General features: G+C 44.2%; 2 protein-coding genes across 5 annotated transcripts; one reads left to right on the forward strand and one right to left on the reverse strand.

The window, feature by feature from the left end:
- Positions 1–41: 41 nt before the first annotated feature.
- cinp (cyclin dependent kinase 2 interacting protein) lies at positions 42–6,351 on the reverse strand. 3 transcript variants are annotated; one of them, XM_006800564.3, is made up of 5 exons: positions 6,099–6,351; positions 5,140–5,302; positions 4,934–5,063; positions 4,112–4,241; positions 42–811 (listed from the first exon to the last, which is right to left on the reverse strand). In XM_006800564.3, the coding sequence occupies exons 1-5, from the start codon at positions 6,103–6,105 to the stop codon at positions 609–611; spliced, it is 633 nt and encodes a 210-aa protein (XP_006800627.1). In that variant the 5' UTR covers positions 6,106–6,351; the 3' UTR covers positions 42–608. The 3 variants fall into 3 exon arrangements, with proteins under 3 accessions (XP_006800627.1, XP_006800629.1, XP_035767895.1); XM_006800566.3 differs by having other exon boundaries at positions 5,874–6,351; XM_035912002.2 differs by having other exon boundaries at positions 5,717–6,351.
- On the forward strand, positions 5,790–8,762 carry LOC102779293 (uncharacterized). Of its 2 annotated transcripts, XM_006800563.3 has the most exons (4): positions 5,790–7,279; positions 7,455–7,646; positions 7,716–7,926; positions 8,008–8,762. In XM_006800563.3, the coding sequence occupies exons 1-4, from the start codon at positions 6,631–6,633 to the stop codon at positions 8,240–8,242; spliced, it is 1,287 nt and encodes a 428-aa protein (XP_006800626.2). In that variant the 5' UTR covers positions 5,790–6,630; the 3' UTR covers positions 8,243–8,762. The 2 variants fall into 2 exon arrangements, with proteins under 2 accessions (XP_006800626.2, XP_006800625.2); XM_006800562.3 differs by having other exon boundaries at positions 7,455–7,926.
- The last annotated feature ends 6,880 nt before the right edge of the window (positions 8,763–15,642 follow it).

Raw genomic sequence — 15,642 nt, forward strand, 5'->3', positions numbered from 1 at the left:
CAACCCTCTAACCAGGGACGTCCACCTTTTGCTTCCACTGAAAATTTAAAACACACACAGCAGATTTAAAACAACTTTATTGTACACTGTTCATGTGTACAAAGACCTCCGTCTTTATTTCAGGCACATAAACACATCACATCCATAAAGGGCGGGCTGTGGGCTTCAGCACCCAGACGCCATGGCTACAGGTGGCTCATGCAGAGTCTGACCAGGTGTGTCGCTTCCGGTTTGAACAAACTTGCCATCAATCCGTGATGTAACAAGGAAAAAAAAAAATGCTTAAACATAACATCGCCACGGCAACCAAACGCTTGAGCGGGTAAGTTCTTTGTGGAGATGTTTAATCTTAATGATGTCATCAGAATTTAGCCACACAAGTACAGGTGAGGCAACAGGTGAGCTCCGCTGTGCTGATGACAGGTATTGATCAGTTTATTTCCTGTGATCTCAAACAAAAAAGGGGCTGAGTGAGTCTCCTTCATCAAGGTGGAACCAGGGTCACACCTGCATCAGGTTTAATGGATGATCAATAGAGTCACTGATCAGTCTGGCGTTCCTCTGTTGCGACTCTTTCATGTGCTTCATCTCCGACAGGGCTGACGGTCTCACAGTGGGCGGTGCCCAGTCTCCAGCAGCAACGCCTCCAGCCTGAGTCTGCTCTGCGTGGGAATGAACGGCTGATGGAGCCAGCAGGACAGAAAGACCATGCAGAGGTCAGAGGTCACCGTGTGAGCCACTTCCTGTAGGATTGTCTGCTTCAAGAGGAGCTCCTGACGGAACGAGTCGAGCAGCACCTGAGAGATTTCACCTGAAACACAAATTAAACAATCACCCAAAGGGATCCCAGCATGCAGCTCCACGACAGGACAGGTAGTGTGCTGCCTCACTCAGGGGCACGTTACAGGAAGCAGGTTCAGTTACAACTGAGTCTTTTAACCTCAAGATGAGGGAGAAAGAGAGTTAACGTCGACTATGAGACAGTAACTATGGTAACACTGAACCTAACCGTATGCTGGCAGGTGTTTTTTGCCTGACTCCTCCCCTCCTGCTGCACCTGAATCAGCTGACTGACCTCAGATTCATGAAGTTGGAGCTCAGAGGAGACAATCTGCAGAAGTCTTTACAAACGCTGAAGTCTCACATTTATGTTAGTTTGTTATCAATCAGTCAATCAGTAATCAATGTATCAGGACAGAGACAGTGATGACATCACAGCTCTATCATCATCTGTAGTCAGTGTTGGGGAGTAACGGAATACATGTACCGCTGTTACGTATTTAAAATACAAAATATGAGTAACTGTATTCCGTTACAGTTACCGTTTAAAAAGGTGGTATTTAGAATACAGTTACTTTGTTGAAATAAATGGATTACACGGCGGTACTTCCCTGTTTCATATTGTCGCGGGTCAGGACTGTTTGGGTTTTGTTTGACAGCTACGTTCTGTTGTTCCAGGCGGCAGCGTTACGGTTGCCATGGTTACAGGGTGACGCTCTCTCTCTGCGTGTTTCCTGGGTGAGAGAGCGCCTGTTGTTGTTGTGCTAAGCTAATAGGCAGAATGCTACAGGTCTAAAGAATGTAGCATCATAGGCAGTGTAGTCCGTGCTGCAGGGAGAATGGACTGCCATACCCGTTATGTGTCTGTGAGCGAGGGAGGGAGAAAAAGGAAAAGTTCGAGCTGTCATCGAGCAAAAACGGGAGCTGGAAGCATGTAAATATAATAATAACCACTGCAGCCAAGAAGAGTGCCTGACGAGCCCAGCTGTAAGTAAGCTATTAAGACTCGACTGTACGCTTTGTTCGTGTTTTCCTCCAAAAAAAGTTCAGTTGGAGCAGCCTTTCAACGCCTCTCTCTGTCTCTGCTAGCAAAGTTGACCCAGACAACAAAGTAAAGCTAGTTTTCGGCTATGAGCCCGACACGAACCGACTTATTAGCCAGAGGTCCCTTTACTACGGTTCGGAGCCGCGGACCTTCAGTAACAGTAATAAATCACAGCAATAGTACATTCATGTAGTTGTAAACAGCATGATAATATATTAAGTAATCCAAAGTATTCAGAATACGTTACTCTCATTGAGTAACGTAACGGAATACGTTACAGAATACATTTTGGGGCATGTATTCTGTAATGGAATACATTTTAAAAGTAACCTTCCCAACACTGTCTGTAGTCTTCATCGCCGTGACTCTGTGGACAGTGACGCTGTCAGTTTCCTACATTGCAAACGTTTACTGTGTTACACTCTAATCACCGATCGATCATTTATCATAGTCACCGCTGGAGAATATCTGAGTGAAGATGAGCTCAGATGACTTTTAGACTCTTAAACTGAGACCGTGACGTTTCAAAGCTGCTGCAGACAGTCTGATTGTAATCGGCAAGGTTATTATCGTTAACAAAAACTTAACGAAAACTAGAAGTGAAAAAACATTTTCGTTAACGGAAATAAAAACAAAAAAAGGAAAACGAACTAAAACTGTAATGAGTGTTCACAAAACTAACTAAAATTAACTGAATTTATAGCAAAAATGTGTTTAGTTTTCATTGATGTGTGCGTGTCATACAAGAGTCAAGGGTGAAAATGAAGTTTAGTTTCCAGATTTTTTTCTTGCTGTGTCTCATTATGCCAGCAGGTGGCAGCACGTTAGTCGAGTCGTCTGTGTCGCTGCTCCGTCCACGCGCAGAATCATGTCAGGAAAAGTCGGGAGCCAGAGTCCAATTTGGGATTACTTTGAATATGACTGTGTTTTAGATAAAGCAAGTGTCTTGTAGTGGAAACAGACAAATTATGAGGGACATTTCTAAAGGGAAAAAATCCCACAAACCTTAAAGTGCACTTGAAAAGCTCACACAAGAAGGCTGATCTAGCTTAGCTTGAGAAGGTAAGGGAGCACACTCAACCCTCATCCCCAGAAAACAGAAGCTAACCCCAGGCAAGGCAGCGTGATGCATCCCGAGACAACAGGACGGGGATATCTACACAACTGTGTGAGTCAATTACCTTCAAAAAGTTTATCAATTCACTTGAACCAAAATTACGAACACCCGGTGCTGCGAGAGTTAATAGTCTCATTGGGGCCAAGATATACATTTTATAGTTGCCTGGTATCAATGGTTGTTCATCTGCCTTTATTTATTTATTTATTTATTTTTAAAGGACCCATAGGTGGGAATGTGAGTTGTCTGTCTCTGCCTGTTAGCGCTGCGACAGACAGGCGACCTGTCCAGGGTGCAGTATGGTAGCTGGAATAGCAACATACCCAAGGATGAGCAGAATGACTGATATGATGAAACTGGGATTTTGTTACACTTAATTATTGCAAACACGACTAAAATTATAACTGAAACTAATCAAAACTAAACTAGCAAACAATTGGTAAAAACTAATTAAAACTGATATAAAATTGAAAATCTGAAGTCAAAACTAAATAAAAATAAAAACTAATGAAAATTGCAAAACTATTAAAACCCTGGTAATCGGATTACATTTCAGTCCCTGAAAGTCATCTAACCACATTTTAAAGGTTCCGAGTCTGAGCCTCGACATGTTTGGATCTGCTTCAAGGAATCGCAGGCTCCGGAACAGATCCAAAATGGATTCGGATCACAGATTCAGACCGAATCCGGTTCCAGCTCATCCCGTGTGGCTCTATTTGGATCATTTACAGCTTCTGCATCTCTGACTTCAACCGTCTCTGCTCAGCGTGTGGGCAGCTGAGTGAAAGCTGAGCCACATTTGTCTTTTATCGTTGGAAACTTTGGTGTTTTACTCAAACAATGACTGTCAGGCAGCCATCGTTGATCGTGAAGTTGATATGAGATCAGATTATAATTGTTGAAACAATTTAAGCATTTTTATCCTATAATGGCCGAATTAATGGAATTTGTTAGTGTTACTGATGGAACAGGTAGAAACCGCAGCAGAAACAATTGAATAAAATCTGAGTAGAGGGCGGATCTGCCTGGAGGCTGTTGCTATGGGCAACTAATCTCACAGCTCCATCAGTAAACTGTGGCTGAATCATCGTGAGACGTAAAATTAAGATTAAGCTTCATCTGACCAGAGTCCAAGCTGCTACATGGTTTCCATCAGCCACGCTGCTCACCAAACTCGCTGGTGCTCCAGCTGTGAAACAGAGGAGTTTTTCTTCCTTCGGCTCCAAACTGAAACGCCTCCAGATCCTCTACTCCACGCTGTGATGTCATCAGACGAGCCATCTTCGTCACCACAGCAGCCTGACAGGAAACAAGAAATGAGGTCACACAGTGTTAGAGGTCTTGACGCATGCTCGATGAGCCAGGTAAGCGAATCCCAAAAAGCTGATTCTGTCACTTGGAAGAGTGACGAAATGTTTCTCCCACTGAAAACGCCACGTCCTCATGAACAGAATCAAACCTGATCAGCCTATCAGAGCAGAGCTCCTTCATCGGTCACATGATACGCGTAAAATGCTTGTCATATGAGCATGCTCAGAGGCTCCAGCAGAACATTGATAACCTTCCTGATTCCTGTTATTGATTATTATCTTGCTTGATTAGCTCTATCTGGGAGTTCAGGTTTAACTGATCCAGCTCACTCAGAGAAAGATGGGAAAAGGTGAACCTGATGATGGCATCACTTTAAATCAACAAACTGAGATTCAGTTTAACTTCATAAAGCAGTGGTGCGCATCAGCCCAAGGAGGAGGAGCCTTCATCTGTGTCACATGCTCAGTCAAGATCAATACTGATCAGCTTTTGTTTAGTGGTCAATAAAAGCTGTTTCTCACTTTCTTTTGAAAGGTCTGTGTGAGCTTTTACTCTCTGCACTCAGATTATTGATCACTGATGGCGCTGCTGTGTGTGTGTTTATTGATTATTGATTGGATTCTGAACCAGTGTTTTCTGTCTCTGAACCTAAGTGTAAATAAAGTTTTTTGAAGCTTCACCATTTTGTCAACGACTTCCTGCAGTTTGAGACATTTGTCCTGCAGCTCGGAGGCTCCGCCCACGTGCTGTGGTGAGGAAGAGGGTGGAGGCGATGAAGAGTTGTTGAGCAGCAGCTGATCGCTCTGAGCACTGAAAACACATTTTAGATCGATCAATCACATGATCGATCAACACCTGGCATTCCTGAAATCATCAGTAAACTGACCGCCTCATGTTGATGATGCTCGCCACCGCCATGAAGCCATCCTCATTCAACCTGTCCCACCGCAGCATCATGTTGTGCCAGTCGGCAGCGTTGTCTTTGATCTTTCTCGCACTTCCTGTGATTGCAGCAGACTTCCTGTTTGCTGACGTCACTGAGATGTCACCTGAGAACAGAGTCACGTGATTTTGTTGTTGATAGTTTTAGTGACAGAGCGTGCAGGCGACACGACAAGACAATCCATAAAACCTGCGTAAGCCTCGGTTCTCAACGTGCAGCTCGCCGCCTCACAGCGGCCTCTGTCACTTCCTGTGATCTCACAGCTCAGAACGTGACAACATTTCTAAACTTTTTGTCAAAAAAGTCATTTAAAAAAAACATACAAATGTCAAAAATTTTAATAAAATGAAGTAAAGCAAATTAAAAATTGCTCGTCACTGACCAATCACAGACATGATGCTACTTTAACCTGTGCAGCCTTCAGGAGGTCACCTCATTACATCACCATTCAGCTGTCAAAGGTCAACCGTTACTAACCCTAACATATCCAGGATTTCTTGCCTTGTCTGGCTTCACTGACCTCATCCACTCCAGCTCTGCAGCAGCGGTCACCTCATCCAGGTAACTCAGGGTTTACCTGGCTTTAGCCGGGTCAGGGGGTATTTCACCATGGTAACGCTGCCGGTCTGAAGCGATAATAATTCCTGCTGGTCAATAATCGATATCAAGCTGCCCACCTTTATGGTCCACGTGACTCCAGGCAAAGGTGAAATCCTACAGGGACCTCAGGTGTATACATATGACGTCACTCTTTGTTGTCGTTTTGGTCTCTAACCTCTGACCCTGAGCGCGTGATCGCTGATTAATAACGGAAAGGCTTCCGCCAGTCAGCTGAAACCTTTTGCTGCGCGTGCCATTGATCAGCTGGTTAGTCACGTGTGGATCGATTATCAATCACCCACCTTCCATCTGATCGATCAGCTCCGACCAGCTCCACCCGCTCAGCTTATTCTTCGGCGGTTTTTCTTCCAGTCGTCTTCTTTGACCGCGGGTGTCTGGTTTCCGGTCTCGGCACTCCTCAGGTAAACTCACCTGTGCGCGAGAAGCAATGTTCTGACTTTAAACTGATTTTCTGCTCTTACACGTGACTGACGATGCAGCCTTTTCAATTCTCTGACATGCGCAATAACGTCTGAAACTTACTGGCCGTGACGTCAGCACTGGGACCGGATGTTGTAAGTAAGTGTCAGTGCGCCTGCGCTAACACTGGGACTGCCGTACTTTTACTGACTCTCTTTTTCTGTGGAGATCTTTTAAAATCTGGCGATAATCAATAATATCACGCAGGCGCAGGCAGAGTGAGAAGAGCTGTCGGAGCTGACCATAGACACGATCAAGGATCGATATCAGCTAATCAAAAAGGCGGTGTTGCGGCTTTGATGACGTCAGGGCCGCTGCTCAGGTAGCTCCGTGATCGATTATCGGAGGTGAGAGATGGCGCTGCAGCTTCCGGCCGAATTGTGGCTGAAAGTGTTCAGCTTTCTCTCCTGGAGGGACAAACTGAGCATGCGCTGCACCTGCTCATACTTCAGACACCTGCTGGATAAGTCCCGCCCCCTGTGGAGGGGCTTCAGCGTGGTGCTGCAGAACCTCTCGCGCTACAATCGCTCGTTCTGGCGCAGCCTGGCTCAGAGGCACGTGGGCAAAGTGCTGCTGCGCTCAGGTAAGAGGAAGCACCTGAAGCAGCTGCACGCCTGGCTACCGGCGCTCTGCGGCCTGCGACTGGACGACTGGAGAGAGGGGGGCGTGGATGATCTCAGACTGTTCCGCCAGCTTCAGCGACTGTCCGTCACTTCCTGTTCCATACCTCTGAGGAACCTGGACTTCCTGTTTCCTCTGAGTCAGCAGCTGACGCAGCTCAGCCTCTGTAACGTGCAGCTCACCTGTTCTGCCTCTCACCTGTTGGCCACCGTTGGTCAGTTGACGTGTCTGACCTCGCTACTGCTGCACCACGACGGCAGCCTAAGGGTCCCGTCCCTCAGCGGTGTCCTCGCTCACCTGAGCGAGCTCACACACCTGTCCTGGACCATGATCACCTACAGGACGCTTCCACACGACTTCTTCAGCCCCGCCCACCACACAGGTAGGCACACCTGGATCAGTCGCTCGCTGAGATATTTAATAGTTAGATTATTGATCTTGATGGTTAGGCACTGGTGTGTTCTGCCTTCCTGCTGAACCTGCCTCACCTCTGACATGGAACAGAGACAGGTGAGATCAGACGTCACATGGCTCAGGTGTGTTTTATCGTCCTGCAGGTGACGCCGCATTGCAGCTGCTGGACTTGCAGCTGCTGAATTATGACGCCGTGGTGACACAGGAAACGCTGCAGCCTTTGTCCCGCCTCCGTAGCCTGTCAGTGTTCCACCTGTACTCCGTACCTGGACCCACCTGTCACCTGCAGACGTGGCTGACGTCACTGCCACACCTAACCAACCTCAGCATCCACGGTGAGTGTCTGTTTCCCCCCTTCGTATTTGTCTATCTGAGCATCTCTCTTATGTCTGCATGTTCAATAGGAGGCCACCCCCTGGCATCGTACGCTGACTTCCTGCCCACCTCGCTGCTCAGCCTGACGCTGTGTGTGGACCTGCAGCCCAACGACCTGCGGGTGGTCTCCGCCCGGGCACCGCAGCTTGAGCATCTTCACCTGGAGCCCTGGAGCTCGTCGTCCGACCTCATCAGACTCCTCCCACAGCTGTTCCCTCATCTGAAAACGCTGCGGATAAGGTGAGCCCGACACGTCACACGCAGTGTCTCTGTTGTAAGTGTCATGATGATATCCATGGTAACCTGCCATCGCTGTTTCAGGCACCAGCACGTGTCCGATGATGACTTCCTGCAGCTGCAGCGACTGCGGCGCCTCGACACTCTGGAGGTTCTGGACTCGTACTACAGACCTGACCCGAGCGACCCAAGCCGGGTCATCTTTGAGCCGAGTCCTCGTTTGCTGCGGCTGACCTCTGACCTGCAGAGACTGACCAATCACAGAGTCAGAGTCATCACCAGCTCACATGGAGACCTGCTCAGCTGCCACTGTGTCTGACCAGTCAGTGAGAGTCTGCCCACCGCGATCAAGATGTAAAACAAAACGTGGGCCATCGCATCACCTTCAGCTTACTATCCAATTGGCTTTCAGGATCAGCCACCTGGGCCCAACAGAACCATTCATTTATTCTTCCACCTGCGGCTTCCTCACAGATACGATACGAAAGAAAGGACGAGATCATCGACATCATCATCACAGGGGGAGGGGACACGGCAGGTTCAAAGCTTCTGTGTAGTCATGGTTACACTCAATGATATGGTGAGGGTCCGGCCGCAGCTGCCGTTATCACTGCTGCATTCTGGGTAACACTTTGATAATCAATCACTTTATTGGACCTTTGATTTCAGACACTGAATGTGTTTCGGGACTTTGAATCGGTTGATAAATAAAAAGTTGTTTGTTTTTTATTTGATTTATTTCACGGTTTGAACTTTAACCTTTTTCTGAGGTCACATGTCATATTTGAATCTTTTGAATAATGACACGTGTTTTCTGTAAATGTCAAAATAAAACTTCTTCCTGTTTTGATTTATTTGGACTGGATTTTTTTTATGCTTCAAAAACCAAACAAATATTTTAAACAAAACAAGCCTAAAAAAAACATTTAACAAACCAATAATTAACTACTTACAGATTTACTAATCAGACTGATTGATCTTCTGTCTATTAACCTAACCAGAGAGTTAGGGTCGATTCTTTGTTCAACTGGCTTGGCTGTAGCTCAGGTGGCAGAGCAGGTCAGCCACTAATCAGAAGGTTGGTGGTTCGATCCCAGGCTGCCTCCTGGCTGCATGTCAAATATCCTTGGGCAAGATACTAACCCCACGTTTGCCTACTGGTGGTGGTCAGAGGGCCCGGTGGCGCCAGTGTCCGGCAGCCTCGCCTCTGTCAGTGCGCCCCAGGGCAGCTGTGGCTGCAATGTAGCTGCCATCACCAGTGTGTGAATGACTGAATGTAGTGTAAAGTGCTTTTAACCCTATACAAATGCAGGCCATTTACCATTCAACTACAAGCAAGCAATTTATTTATATAGCACTTTCAGATCAGCCCCAAGCTGAACACAAAGTGCTGAACACTTGACATGCCAGAAATGATACATTAAACATGTTAAAAAATAAGCTGATTATTAAAATGACATTTAAAATAATAAAATTAGCACAAATGGCAAAAACAATAATAAAATAGTATAAAATGATGATGAGAATTACATTTAAAACAATAAAATCAGCATATTAGATTAAAACAATAAAATCAGGGTCAGACTGTGTCATAAGCCAAGGAGTAAAAATGGGTTTTAAGACATGTTTTAAAAGTGGACGGTGAAGGGGCCTCTCTAATGTGCTGGGGCAGAGAAGGCCCCGCCCCCTCTGAGCTTCCTCTTGGACCTGGGCACCTCCAGGAGCAGACCTGGGGGGTGGGTAAGGACAAAGAAGCTCAGAGAGGTAAGTTGGGGCAAGACCGTTTAAACATTTAAAAACAAACATGAGAATTTTAAAATGAACTCTAAGATATACAGGCAGCCAATGGAGCGAGGCGATGATGGGAGTTATGTGCTCTCTTTTACGAGTTCTGGTTAAAAGTCGTGCAGCAGCATTTTGGACAAGCTGCAGACGAGAGAGAAGAGGCTGACTAACTCCACAATACAGCAAATTACAGTAATCCAAACGAGATGGAATAAAAGCATCGATTACTGTTTCAGGATACGGCTGACATACATTGGTCTTATCTTTGCCAAGCGCCTTAAATAATAAAAACTGGACTTGACAGTAGCCCTAATTTGACTGTCTAATTTAAAATCACTGTCCATCTTAAAACCCAGGTTAGTAACAACAGGTTTAAAATACTCTGCCGGGGGTCCCAAATCAATAGCGGAGCGTTCACATGGTCCACTAGGACCAAACAGAATCACCTCAGTTTTGCTTGAATCTTAGAAAGTTTAGGGACATCCGAGATTTAATGTCTTCTAGAGATGCTAGAAGTGGCTTAATAGAGAAGGCATCTTTCTGCTTCAGAGGCAGATAAATCTGACAGTCCTCAGCATAGAAGTGGAAGGATAATCCATGCCTTCTGAGGATGGTTCCCAGGGGCTGTAAATATAATGAAAAAAGCAGAGGCCCTAAAATTGAGCCCTGCGGGACCCCAGACTGAAAGGCGGCAGAGGAGGACTCATACCCTAAAAAGTTAACACTAAAAGTTCTGTCAGAAAGATAAGACCTAAACCATTTCAAAGCAGTACCACGAATGCCTGCAAGATGGTGCAAGTGAGACAGTAAAATGTTACAAAGTAGGTGACTCTGTAAAGCAGCTTCCAACTCTACAAAGGCTGATCAGAGTTCAGTGCATCCTGAGCATGCTCACTTCGACTTCATCACCAAATGACATCGTCAGTTGAACCAAGATACCACGATTCACTGTGGGAACTCCAGCATAACTAAGGGAGGATTCCGGGTCACCTGATTCAGCCCTAACTATATGCTTTAGCAAAAAGCAAAGTTTGAATCTGGTTCCACGGAAGAGGGTCTGAAAACCGAAGGCTCTGCCTCCCATTCTACTTTTAAATACTCTAGGAACAACAAGTAGGCCTGCAGAGCGAGAGCGAAGTGCTCTAATAGGGTGATATGGTACTACAAGGTCATTAAGATAAGATGGGGCCTGATTATTTAAGACCTTGTATGTGAGGAGCAGGATTTTGAAATCTGGATTTAACAGGAAGCCAAAACAGGAGAAATCTGCTCTCTTTCTAGTCCCTGTCAGGACTCTTGCTGCAGCATTTTGGATTAGCTGAAGGTTTTTCAGGGAGTTTTTAGGACTTCCTGATAATAATGAATTACAGTCGTCCAGCCTGGAAGTAATAAATGCATGAACTAGTTTTTCAGCGTCACTCTGAGACAGGATATTTCTAACTTTAGAGATGTTGCACAAATGGAAGAACGCAGTCTTACATATTTGTTTAATATGTGCGTTGAAGGACATGTCCTGGTCAAAAATGACTCCAAGGTTCCTCACAGTGTTACTGGAGGCCAAGGTAATGCCATCCAGAGTAAGAATCTGCTTAGATACCATATTTCTAAGATTTTCAGGGCCGAGTACAATAACCTCAGTTTGATCTGAATTAAGAAGCAGAAAGTTAGCAGCCATCCAGGTCTTTATGTCTTTAAGACATTCCTGCAGTTTAACTCATTGGTGTGTGTTATCTGGCTTCATGGACAGATAGAGCTGGGTGTCATCTGCATAGCAGTGAAAATGTATGCTATGTCTTCTAATGATGCTGCCTAAGGGAAGCATGTATAATGTAAACAGAATTGGTCCTAGCACTGAACCCTGTGGAACTCCATAATTAACTTTAGTGTGGATTTACATGCATAAATTGGAGTCTATTAGATAGATATGATTCAAACCACTGCAGTGCAGTACCTGAGCACCTACAGCGTGCTCTAATAGGATATTATGGTCGACAGTAGGGCTGGGTATCGTCAGTGATTTCTAGAATCGATTCAATCCACAATTCGATTCGGGGAAATTTTGCCTCAGACAGAAATATTATAATTTAGCTCATGCATCAGTACATTTCCATATTTTTATATCTATAAAAAGAACGCTGACACTTGTGAGACTTTATCACAGAAAAACATGAAGGTGATTTTCCTGGCCTGGGATTTTATAAAAATATTCTGCAGTAGATCAAAAACAAAAGAAAACCATGAATCAACATCTGAACCAAGGGCGTAGATTTGGCATGGACGGAAGGGACGTGTCCCCACCAATATCCAGCGATTATTGAATTGTCCCCGCCAATAATTTAAACTCTTCGAGTAAAGAAAATCAATCCCGATAGAAAGAAAAAAACGATCTGTCAACGTCTCATTCACTCAGCGGTGCAGAAAGAGTTAAATTACGTTCTCTACTGGAGTCCTAGTCATGTGATAAATATGGCCAATGTGATTGGCTGAGCCTTTCAGGGAGCTCTGTTTAGTTTTAGCAGCGGCAAGCCTGCGCTGCGAGGAGAGGAGGACGGCAGCTAAGAGGAAGACCCTGGATATAAGAAAGTATTTTTCAAAGAAACCTGTAAGTCACTTAAAGCCAAGCTCACTTATAAAATTTGTCACAATAACGTTACAGGCTATGCTAGGCTTTGGCCACATCAGTCTAATACTGTAATCATGAATAACGTGTTGGGAAACTAACTGCACAACATGCAGCACTATTAGTTCTCTCAGTCTCAGAGCAGCATTTCTCATTTTGATTGAAGCTGTCAGAGAAAACGGAGCCTCGAGCAGCCAGGATATTAGTTTACAGAGGCTGTTAAAATTATATGTCTAACGTTAAATGTTGGTGACACAATAATTTCCTCCTAATGGCACTGACGTATTCATAGGGTTAATTTTTGAGACAATATATCATGAGGTAGTCATGATTTTGCAAATATCCCACCTTGTAGTGCAGTTTGTACAAATTGTTTTTAAAATGCACTCAGCCTACAAACATTACTGATGAGTCAAGATCTGCACAAAGTGACAGAAACACTGAAGCAGCTGCACATTTTATTCTTATTGTCATGTTTGTCCTGTTTGTCAGCTGACAGAAGAACCAACACAGAGCTCAGAGAGTGATGGTGACACAAGATCACAGGTGAAACTGGATGATGTTGGTTCATGACTGTATTTGAAGCACATGTGTGGCTGCATGTATGTGAATGTCTCACTGTTATGCATCAGGTGACTGAGGCAGCTCTGCCATGTTGTAGCTCAGAGGTGAAGAGGCGAGGTCACAGGTCACTGACTGATGATTTGGTGCTGTAGATTAACTAGTATTTATTATCATGACAATTGTCAGGCTGCTTTTAGTCATCCCAGTATCCTCAGTTGAGGCTGAAAGAAGCTTCGGTGCTCTCAGAAGACTAAAAACATGGCTAAAGTCAACAATGACTCGAATGAGATTAAACAATGCTGCTGTATGTCCACCAGGAGAGACTGGACAGTACAGATGTAAAACCAATATGCCAGCAGTTTATCTCTGTTAACAAGAGGAGCAGGCATGTGTTTGGCTGCTTCACATAGTGGACATTGAGTTGTTGTGTGGGACACCAGTAGTATTAATGTCTGTTGCTGTAACAGTAGCTCATGCTTAGAATAAGAAATCCCAGCTCACTGATCTGATCGGGGCAGTAGTGCCTAAAATGTTGCATAATTTTGCTGAGAGATCTTTTACTTTGTGGTAATCTTAGATGGGCATAAACCACCAGGTCATTCAGTGTTCGCTTAGTGCTGATGTATCAGAGATGTTGGTGTAACTGAAGTAATGATGTTAAGTCCTTGAACTCATATTCGTTTATTGTCATGACTGTATTTCAGGGCTGGACTGGCCATCGGGCATCCCGGGCATTTGCCCAGTGGGCTGCTCGTGATTTTTCATTTTTATGGGCCAATGGGGTTTCCTTCCTTTTCTTTTTTTTAACGGTATAAATGAACGGTGGTGGATTGGCCAGTTGGTCATGATCGACTCTGGGCTGGACCAATTACAGCCGAGGAGGTCAAACTTTATAGTTAAGGTGAAAAGGAAGGCAATTTGTCCCGCACTACTTCAGCTAGAAAGTTGCTAATTCAATCATGAAACTGATCAATGATCAGCTGATCGGCTTTTCTCTGCGCCAGAAACAGGAAACCAGCAGATGTCGCACTAAACAACAGCAGCACGTTTAAGCTTGATCAGCTGTTGTTAGAATGTATTTAATATTAATTTCTAGTATCAGCTGATGTTTGCTGGAGCCACAGCTGTAAAGCTGCTGGTCATGATGGTTTGGATATGTGGTGAGAGGGAAACATGAAGATGAAACCAGGAGATGTCCTTACTGACTCATCAGAGCTGAACAGGTGATGGAGAAACAGGTTTACCTTTTAGGTGACATGGATGAGTTGAAGTTATGAACTGTTTCTGAGAGACAAATAACACCAGGATCCTTTTCTAAGTAGCTGACTGCTGGTAACTGTGCAGGGGCGGCTCTAGCAAAGTGTTGCCAGGGGCCCAGGTAGGGCATTAACAGGGAGAGGGGGGCACAAAGAAATACTTTCTTATTCTCATTTAAAATGTTTCACTTTTAATAAAATAATTATCTGAGTCTTTCAACCAAAGTTTTCATCTGATGTAAAATGTATAGAAATCATTATTGTATTCAGTAAATATTAAGTCTAGTATATACCCCAGTAAGTTATAGTATTCTTTACTTTAAGGCACCATCTGTGCAGTCTGCAATTCTGTTGAATCTATTTAATTACTGGAGAAAAATAATAGATTTCTGTGCATTTGTTTTATACGTGCATTAAATTTAAATCGGTTTTGTTATTTAAGCATCTTGAGGCAGAGGGTGGGGGAGTGGTTCCCTACTTTTTTCTTTTTTTGCTGGGAGTTGGAAACCCTTTTAGTTATAGGTATATGTAATTATAAATTAGGTGTTACTGTTTAGAATACCAGAATAGGGAAGGTGGTGTAGGTTTAAGCTTATTATAAAGGCTTTAAAGGATTTATGACTTTTCCTATAATACCATGGTGGGCCGGTCACCAGTCAAAATGCCGATATTTTGTCCCAGTCCAGCCCTGTTATTTTTATTTTTGTATGATACCTGATTTATATTGAATATGGCTGAAGTCTAAAATACTTAGTCATTTGTTTAATTGTAATTTAGCATTATATAACTCACATATAAAACTATCAATTGTAATTTTAATGATTTAAAAGCATGGAGAATAGCATATGTAGGCAAGTACATTTCTCCTTTTGTTATCAAGAAGCAAAGACAAAAAAACCTGAATCATTCGTCCCCACCAATGCCAAAACAAAATCTACGCCCTGGATATGAACATTACCTGATGCTGCTGAAGTGAAGCAGAGCAAAGTTACAGAGGTTTTAGAGACACAACATTTTGCAATTTTGCATAATTTTAAAAAGTTTAAATTTGTTCAGTATCGAACAGCAGAAATGAGGTTTTCTTGAGGTAAGTAACAGGGAAAAAAGCGCTGTAAACAACGGTAGACTGGTTGGTAACAAGCAAGCGAATAATGCAGAAAACAGATTTTTAGACGGGAAACTGTTGTTGAAGTACAGAGAGAGAGAGAGAGAGAGCTGTGCAGGAAGTGTGATTTTATCCTGGTGGAAGCAAAGCAGCAAAAGTCAGAGTGAATTCGTGACGATGTTTATGTGAAGCGTAGTTTGGATCTTCTTTTGCTGCTGGTTCGGTCAGTATTGTTTGGACAGATAAAACCTGCAGCTTCAGAATCAGCGCAAAAGGGACGCAAACACAAAGCGCGACCCGCCGAAACATCAGGATCAGCGAGCTGTCGGCTTTCAGCCCCGACCGTGTCGTCGGTGAGAAAGACGACATCTCGCTGATTCTGATCTGTC

The sequence above is a fragment of the Neolamprologus brichardi genome, chromosome 19 (assembly GCF_056152115.1).
Source record: "Neolamprologus brichardi isolate AB-2024 chromosome 19, ASM5615211v1, whole genome shotgun sequence".
Lineage (NCBI taxonomy): Eukaryota > Metazoa > Chordata > Actinopteri > Cichliformes > Cichlidae > Neolamprologus > Neolamprologus brichardi.